This window comes from Euleptes europaea, chromosome 18 (genome assembly GCF_029931775.1).
Source record: "Euleptes europaea isolate rEulEur1 chromosome 18, rEulEur1.hap1, whole genome shotgun sequence".
NCBI classification, from domain to species: domain Eukaryota; kingdom Metazoa; phylum Chordata; class Lepidosauria; order Squamata; family Sphaerodactylidae; genus Euleptes; species Euleptes europaea.
The window spans coordinates 3,630,879-3,640,344 of NC_079329.1; the positions used below are offsets into that span (position 1 = coordinate 3,630,879).

A 9,466-nucleotide genomic window follows, 5' to 3' on the forward strand; every position below is an offset into this window, starting at 1 on the left:
GGACTCAGGCAGAGGTCCTTCACATCACCTACTTGCCTAGTCCCTTTAACTGGAGATGCCGGGATTGAACCTGGGACCTTCTGCTTGCCAAGCAGAGGCTCTACCACTGAGCCATGGCCCCTCCCCTACCTGTTGGCAGGTGCCATGGCACCCATGGGAACTCTATTGGGGACCCCTAAATATCATGCATAGAAGATGTAGGGGAGTGGGGAGAAGGACGACAGTTGACATGGATTTTTTTCCCTACTTCCCCAACAGGCCCTTCCTCTTCTTCCTCTGGTGTTCTGAGCTCTCCGTTGGCCTCAACCCAGCCAGGTCCGCCCTTACCTCAGCGCCTCACACCAGAACCGGCCCAGCTCGGTGCCTCGACAGAGCCTGCTCCTGCTCCAGAGACCTCTCCGACCGACAGTCATGTGGACCCGACTTCAAGTTCAGCCCCGGAACCCTCCTTGTCCTCTGCTGCCACGCTGAAGAACCTCAAGACGTTGAAGGCCACGGTCCCGGCCCTGCTGGGCGGCCAGTTCCTGCCCTTCCCATTGCCGGCAGCGACTGCAGCGGCCCCCTCACTCTTTGGAGCCCAGCTGCCCGGGGCCTACTTCCAGCAGCTTTACGGCATGAAAAAGGGGCTCTTCCCCATGAACCCCGTCATACCTCAGACACTCATGGGGCTGCTGCCAAACCCCTTGCTCCCGACGCCCACGCCCGAGCCGCCCGTCGAGGTGTCCGAGGCCCCTGGCATCTCTACGGTTGACGTGACTCACCAGTATCTTTGCCGCCAATGCAAGGCAGCCTTCGAAAGCGAGGCGGCGGCCGTGGCCCACCAGGCCGCTTTCTGCTACTTCGGGCGCCAGCCGCCGGCAGCCCCGCCCCCACTGCGCGTGCCCGTGTGCACCTACCACTGCCTGGCCTGCGAGGTGCTCATGAGTGGGCGTGAGGCGCTGGGGGCTCACCTGCGCTCCAGCGCTCACCGGCGCAAGGCCGGATCCAACGCAGCAACCGCATCGGTGTTTGCCAAAGAGGAATCCAAATTACCTCACTCGGACTCCAACCCAAAAAGTAACGCTACCTCTACGACACTTCTAGCTTTATAGAGACGGATGTCACACTGCCACCCATTGAGAGAGAATGACTAACCAACCAGCCAGCAGAGGGATGGGCACCCACTTGGGTGTCCCCTCTGCCCAATACCCAAGAACCATCCCCCAACACACAACCCAGCCTCGACCCTTTCTTATGGCCAGCAAGGAAAAATGACCAATAAGTTTGAGAGACAGCCGCTTGCCACAGGTCCAAAGCCACGTCCACTGCCCTAAACCAAAACCCTATACCCCAGCCTACTGGCAGCCACGTGGGCAAGGTAAATTCAACTGTGCAGCCCCCCACCCCAAAAGCCCAAACCTCACCCATCTTCTGCAATCCATCCCAAGAGAAGACCAGTTGACCTTCAGCTGAAAAATCTCTCTGCTAAGAACCCCAGGCCCTAAGGATGCTAACTTTAGAACGGCCTTGTATCTCTTACGAAAGAGAGTGTCTGTCCTCCATCCATTCCTGTCTTCTTCCACTGGTCTGCTGCCCTACCCCCAAACCCTTGCCAATATAGCTGCTGTACAGCTAAACCCACCCCTTCCATTACCCACCTTGCGTATCACCTAAATGTAGATTCCTTACCTCCTCTCCTGCACCCAGAAAAGGATGAACGGATCTTACATGGCCATCCTTCCCAAATCCGGCGTGGGTTTCAACTCATGCTTTTTGCTAGTCCTTATTTTCTGCCACCTGTCTATTATGGTCTTCCATCTCCTTGTGGCACACACATGCGATTCAGATGTGAGAGACACACAAGAGACTTTTCTTCTCCCACATCTCCATGTTACAGACTCCTAATGTCTTCACCCTGTCCCTCAGAGACTGTTCACAGATACTCTCAGGAACATCTCAAGATGATCTCGGCTACCTGAACACCTTCAGATGTTCCTCAAATGCTGGGCTTCTCACCTTGGAAGGTGAGCACTCTCTTCCTTCATAAGCTTTCATATGTAAAGATAGCACTGTCTCCCTCTCTCTCTCTCTGCTCGTGCCAACATATGCACCCCAAAACTCCATTTTCTTGCCCCGCACATCCCCCTCTCATATTAGCGCACGTGGCCCAAGGGCCTCTCTTTACCCCACCTGATAGCTGCTGGCACACTCTTGACACATGTACCCATGTGCACCCAGACTCTTCTCTCACTCTCTCACACACACCCCTGCTTGAATTCCCTCTCTCACACTCACCTCCTACTCTTTTACTGTGTTACTGACTGAGAAAGGCCAAAAAAAAAGCAGCAAAGCAAACAAAAAGATGGACAGAAAGAAAGAAAAAAAATTTTTAACCCAAGGAGACAAAACTTAAGGGGGGAGGGGGGCAAAGATGAGAAACTGAGTCCCCCCACCCTGCACCCCTCCCAGAGCATGCTCCGCCCATTGTGTATAAAAAAAAAATTGCCGTCAAAGACGGACGGACAGATTCCCGAACTGTTGATGGATTTGAACGACTTGAACAGCAACCAAACAGGGAAAGAAAGAAGGCGCCTCTCTTCTTTCCCGCCATTTTCCCTCTCTCTCTCTCTCTCCTCCTCCTCCTCTTCCCAGGTGGGTCTTTATGTCCACTGGGGAACCAAATAAAACCAACAACCTCGCTGTCTTTTTCCTCCTGATAGACGTGACTTCCGTCTCCGCGCGGGAAACGACACAAATCTAACTCCGATGGCTTTAAATAAAAAGAAAAAAACAAGAAGGAACCTCCCGTCGCGCACAAACTCGTACTGTGCGCCGACGTCCTCGCAAAAAAGAGAAAAAAGAAAAAAAAACACAAAACCCTCTTATGAATCCAAAGCTCTTAAAAAACTTCTTTACAATAACCAAAAAAAGAAAAAAAAAGAAAACGAAAACCAACCGTGAGAGAGAGAATTACCCACCAACAAAAAGGAATAATAAAAAGCAACCTGGATTTTTTTTTGTTAAAAAAAAAAAGACATAAGATGAAGAAAAAAAGAAAAGAAAAAGAGAACCCCTCACGTTTTTCCTCCTTTGTGTCGATTCTTTTGGGGTTTCTTTTCATATTCTTTTCATCCCTCTCCAAGCCTTTTTGATGCCCTCTCACCCAACAAAGATGGACATGAATTTTAAGAAGTTGATGAAACGTGGAAACCTGAGGGGTAAAGAAGGGGTTACAAAATAAAAAAAAACAAACACAAATAACCAAACGAACAACATTTGGGGTGTTAAGGAGGGATGGGGGTTTATACAACGGCTCGCCCTCTGGACCACTCTTTTTCTCAGCACCCTTCTCCCTACAACTCTACGCCCCAAAGTGGGGAAAAAATGTCTTTCTGTTGTGTATTTAAAAGGGGGGTTGGGGAACGATTTAAAAAAATAAAAAGAAATAAAAATATATTAAAGAAATCATCTGGGGGGGGATCCAAAAAAAGAGCTTTTGGCAAGAGGTGGTGGCGCCAAAGAATAACAATATTGATCTTCTCTGAGTTTGATATGTCTTTTGTAAAGTGGTGTGGGTTATTTTTTAAAACTGAGCAGCAGAAGGCACCCTTCTCTTGATTCCATCTTCTCGTATGTCGCCACACGCTTGGCCTTTATGTAGTTTGAGGTTCACCTCACATTTGTCCTCAGAGCAAATCAAAGCTAGTTGCTTCATAAGGAGGAAGGAGCCCCTGAACGACTGGGGGCTCCGTTACTGCCATTTCCCCTCTGTCTTAACCAACAGTACACCTTCCTGGGAAAAAATCAGTTGGAGAGAGTCCCCAATTCAGAGCGAGGCCATTCAACTGGATCCCTATCTCCGTGTGAACAAATCGAAGGTGTTAATTTGCGGTTAATGGGTCCTGGCATCAGCTCTTCGTTAAGACAAAGCTAGACGAGCGCTCTCCTCTGTTTTCACTCTCAGATTGAGTTTTTAACCAGAGGACCCCGAGAAATATATTTCTATAGAATATATGAAAGCAAACACCTCGGTGAAGAGAGAAAAAATAAAGTGCTTCAGTCAGCACAAATGTTCAGGCGGGCTGTCCACATAAATCTACAAGATTAAGGAGGGAAAAGGAAAATGGCTACTAGCCTAAGCTAAGTATTTGCCACAAAGCAGGCCTAGACAATTTCCCAGCCACTCTTTCGCACCTAGTCTGACAATCTACGTAGCTCTAGAACAGCAGCTTGGTAGCAGGAGGAATTTCCCACAGCCTGAAGATGAGCATTTTCACCCCACGGCCTACGCACTAAAGCTGCCGTGGAAAACCCCCACTGCCGCCCACTGTTCAGATGAAACCCATGTGAGGGGACAAATTCCAGAGGGCTCACTGCAGCGTTCTGCTTCGGCAAAAACAAAATGGAGTCTCGTGGCACCTTGAAGACAATTTTATTGTGCCGCTTGAGGCCACTTTGTCAGGAGAATCTTCAGCCAGAAAACATATATGAATGGATACCGAGGGAGAAAACAGTAAACACTGTAGACATTTCCCCCCTCACTATCCATGTGAGTGACGGTGGTTTCACTTCAGGCAACTGCTGAAGGGGCCTCCACCTCACAAAAGTGTTTGCCAAAATAAATCTTCCAGGTGCCACAGGGCATCTTTCTGTGGATGTCTGTCAAGCGTTCTGGCCGTTGCCATGTGTGGGGCACATGTGTCAGTGCGCTACATGAACCAGCCCCCAATTGGGCTTTGTTACAAATAACAGTGTTTAGGATTAGGCCATGGGGTGAAATCCTACTTCCTTTACTGCTTTCGAAGCCGGACTGAAGGGCCTACTAAACCCATCTCCCGCTTTGGGCCCCTTGCCCATCAGGGCTGCCTTACCCCCTCATCCTCAGTCACTCATCTTTCTTGATAAAATGCATTCACATGTGGGGAAGGGCCGTAACTCAGTGGTAGAGCATCTGCTTGGCATGCAGAAGGTCCCAGGTTCGATCCCCAGCCCCTCCAGTTAAAGGGACTAGAGGCAAGTAGGTGGTGTGAAAGACCTCTACCTTGAGACCCTGGAGAGCCGCTGCCGGTCAAAGTAGACAATACTGACTTTGATGGACCAAGGGTCAGATTCAGTATAAAGCAGTTTCATGAGTTCATGTGTGGGCTTGCCCCCACCCGTCTCAACTGCTAACCCTCACATTTTACTAATGTACAATGAGGCAACCATGTTGATCTGTGCACCACTATTCTGGGGAAACACAGATTTTCTCCCACTTTCTGTTGCTAGGGAAATGGCCGCCATCTTTGGAGCAGTGGGAAATTGTTACGAAAAGCCCTTCACACTTTTAAGATGGGGGCTGGCTGGACAGGCTCTCTCAAGCTGAGACAAATGCACCTCCCTGCCTTAAGGCCCACACCCCTGACCTATCTAGGCCCACAGAAAGCTATTTTACAATGTAGCAGACAGAGTGCTAGACTGAGGCCAGGAAGGCCCACATTCAAATCCCTGCTTGGCCACGAAGTTCCTTGGGTGACTTTGGGCTACTAGCCACTCGCCTCTGAGCCTACTTTACAAGACTGTTGTGAGGATAAAATAGGGCAACTCCATAACCCCTCATCTTAAGTGTCTCAGACTGAGAGGGGATATGATAACCATCTTTAAGTACTTGAAGGGCTGTCATATAGAGGAGGGTGCCAAGTTGTTTTCTGTTGCCCCAGAAGGTCGGACCAGAACCAATGGGTTGAAATTAAGTCAAAAGAGTTTCCGTCTAGACATTAGGAAGAACTTTCTAACAGTGGTTCCTCAGTGGAACAGGCTTCCTCGGGAAGTGGTGAGCTCTCCTTCCCGGGAGGTTTTTAAGCAGAGGCTAGATGGCCATCAGTCAGCAATGCTGATTCTATGACCTTAGGCAGATCATGAGAGGCAGGGCACCTTGGCCATCTTCTGGGCATAGAGTAGGGGTCACTGGGGTTGTGTGGGGGAGGTAGCTATGAATTTTCTGCATTGTGCAGGGGGTTGGACTAGATAACCCTGGTGGTCCCTTTCAACTCAACGATTCTATGATTCTAGGTGTGGGGCATTCCTGAACTCTGCCATGGGTCATGCTGGCCCTGAGATGATGGCACGTTCAAGTGGCCCATCAAATATTTTCCAGCAACAGTCTAGTTCTTAAATGGGGAGGGGGCAGGGGGAAGAAGTTCTGGCCTCTCCCACTGCCACAGTTTGAGGAGAGGACATGGGGGCAGAAGTCCTAGGCAATGTCCTACCAGAGGCTGAGGGAAGTTACATTCTGTCTATGATGGCTTCTTCCAATTTAAGTGGCTCCTCCCTTAGAGGAAGGCTTTAAAGTTTGTTTAGCGGAGAGGTAGGAGAGGTCCACCATGTTTCCAGCCGGCATGTGCCGAAGATACCCCCCCGCCTTCTCCAAGCCTAGTAGTTCTTACGCACAGAGTGGTCAGGGTCACTCACAACCTGCGCATCGCTTCATCATTCCCCTAACGATGAGAGGGAGAGAGAGAGAGAGCCAGTGTGGTGTAGTGGTTAGAGCATTGGACTAGGGCCAGGGAGACACAGGTTCGAATCCCCATGCTGCCACGGAAGCTTGCTAGGTGACCATTGGCTGGTCGCACTCTCTCAGTCTAACCTACCTCACCAGGTTGTTGTGTGAGAATAAAATGGAGGAGAGGAGGGCAATGTAAGCCATTTTGGGTCCCCATTGGGAGAAAAAGCGCAGTATAAATGAAATTAACAAATAATGGATTGCGAGCTTGGTCAGGCACTACAAAGAGGTTGTGGGGAGGGGGGAAGGATTCTGTTATAGGTTACGACTTTATTAGGTTAACTCAGCAGGTGAAATTTAGCTCTTACTCCCATCCCTCATTGGTGAACTCCTGGCCCCACAGCTTTACCCTATTAAACTCCTGGCCTGTCCACCCCTTTCCTGTCAGAAGCATACAATCCCCGTTTTTCTGCTGGCCTTGTCCTAGTTCCCCTCAGCCTTACCGATTCTGGTACAGGTAATGGAACAGAAATTATCCCATCGCTCTCTCTCCACACGCCTCCTACAACCACATTGCCTCCCCTGACGAAATGGCCCCCACTTCCGTCTTGCACGTAAGCATAACCCAGTCCTCTAGGGTTTAGTTCAGACAAACAGATGAATACAATTTTACACACAATGAAGCAAAACTTGCCCCAGACACCACCACTACCCAGCTACGAATTAGCACCAAGGCAAAGTCACTTGGAACGTATAGCAAAGGCGGGTACTTTTTCTCACGTTCACAAACGCACGGAACAACACAGAACCTGGTCTTTAGCAGACTTTGCCTTTTTGACAATTTCAGCATCCTGTTTTTAAGCAAGATTCTAGTCCTTAGGACTGTAGGGGGGGAAAGGTAGGGAAATTTGCATCCAGTGAAACCCAAGGACTCAAACAAAATTAAGATGGAGGAGGTTGTTGCACCCAAGTATGGGTAGGCCTTAAACCAAACAAAAACTGGAGCTCACGGTTCTATCTAGGACTTTGTCTCCATGGTGCTTTCCCTCTGGTTGCCTTTGTTGGGGCAAAGGGGAGAAGAACTGGGCTTAGATCCCAAAGCAAGATGGGGTTTTTTCTCTTGTTCTTTTCAGGGAAAACAGTGAGTGTTCGCACTAGCTGAATAAAGTCACTTTTAATCCACTTTCAATGCACTTTAGCGATCATTCGTAAGTGGGCTTTGCCGTCTCACATAGTAAAATCCAGTTGCAAAGCGCACGGGAAGTGGATTGAGAGTGCATTATTTGGCATATGCGAAAGCAGAAACGACAGTGGGACACGAGCTTCATGTTTGGAATGTTCTCCAATTTAATAAAAATACCCTTCTAGTTCATGATAAAACTAGCATGTCACAATGAACGGTTCTAATCTAATCTTCCCCTTGACATGCTAGATCAGAGGTCCCCGACCTTTCTGAGTCTGCAGGCACAGTGTGGCAGGCGCAGCCACAAAATGGCTGCCACGGGAGGCGGAGCCAGCCACAAAATGGCTGCCACAGCTTACCTTCAGTCACACAGTGAAGACCCTTGGGTTATGGTGGCAGATGCTGCTAAACCAACATTTTAAAAATTTTACACAGCCAGAGTGTATTTGAGTGTATTCAAATCTCCAGCGGCCAATCAGATACCTTGCTGGGCAAAAGGCCCACCTGGCTCCGCCCACTTTCTACAAACACTTGGGAGCCAGAAGAGGCATTCACAGATGCCATGGCATCCCCGGACACCTTGTTGGGGACCCTTGTGCTAGCTCTATCCCCCATGATCCCACTGAAAATCCTGCACGCATGGAATATTCCTCTCCTATAATGGGACAGTGTGCACGTATACAGCAGTTCTCCATCTGAAATTGCCTAGAGGCACCACAATTTAAGAAGGATGTAGACAAGCTGGAACATGTCCAGAGGAGGGCAACAAAGATGGTGAGGAGTGTGGAGACCAAGTCCTATGAGGAAAGGTTGAAGGAGCTGGGTATGCTTAGCCTGGAGAGGAGAAGACTGAGGGGTGATATAATAACCATCTTCAAGTACTTGAAGGGTTGTCATAGAGAGGAGGGGGCCTCAGAAGGTTGGACCAGAACCAACAGGTTGAAAATAAATCAAAAGAGTTTCTGTCTAGACATTAGGAAGAACTTTCTAACAGTCAGAGCGGTTCCTCAGTGGAAGAGGCTTCCTCGGGAGGTGGTAAGCTCTCCTCCTCTGGAGGTTTTTAAGCAGAGGCTAGATGGCCATCTGTCAGCAATGCTGATTCTATGACCGTAGGCAGTTCATGAGAAGGAGGGCATCTTGGCCATCTTCTGGGCATGGAGTAGAGGTCACTGGGGTGTGTGTGTGTGGGGGGGGAGTTAGTTGTGAATGTCCTGCATTGTGCAGGGGGTTGAACTAGATGAACCTGGTGGTCCCTTCCAACTCTATGATTCTATGCTGTTTCCTGCCATGTGCTTCCCAGTCTGACCCTGTCACTGAAAACAAGCTCTGGCCACACACAGTTCATATTAAGCTCTGCTTTTCAGCGATAGGAACTTCAGGCTCTCACTGCCATAGTAAGGAAAAAAGATATATTTGCTGACAACTCTAATGAGACCCTTCACCACATCAGTTCCAAGACAACACTTTCTTTCCCGCCCACTTGCCACCGCAGTTCTCTGCCAGGTTCCCGTGCCAAAGCCCCTCCTCTTGAAGCTTTTTACGGTGCTATGAGATCACAAGATCATTCATTACCAGTGCTGATTAACAAAAAAGTATTTGCCACTTACCACAGATTGATTAAAAGTTGCCCCAATTCAACCTCGGCAAATCAATGGGTTCATCAGCCCTCTTCTGCTGTAACCAAAGATACACATATAAATTAGTATGCAGTAGCTCTGGTATATTTTTGACCTCCTCAAACTCTACAGAACTTCACAGAATATTGTACGTCATTGAGAAGGATGTCTGCACTACAGATCCGAACCCATTTTCAAAACCTGTTC

At 49.0% G+C, this 9,466-nt stretch overlaps 1 protein-coding gene across 1 annotated transcript in view; it reads left to right on the plus strand.

Annotated features, from left to right (window-relative positions):
* The window catches only part of ZFHX2 (zinc finger homeobox 2), a 30,374-nt gene extending 29,065 nt beyond the window's left edge, over positions 1 to 1,309 (plus strand). The window contains 1 exon segment of the mRNA XM_056863285.1: positions 259 to 1,309. Coding sequence (XP_056719263.1) covers positions 259 to 1,091 — 833 coding nt within the window. The 3' untranslated portion in view covers positions 1,092 to 1,309.
* Positions 1,310 to 9,466: the final 8,157 nt, after the last annotated feature.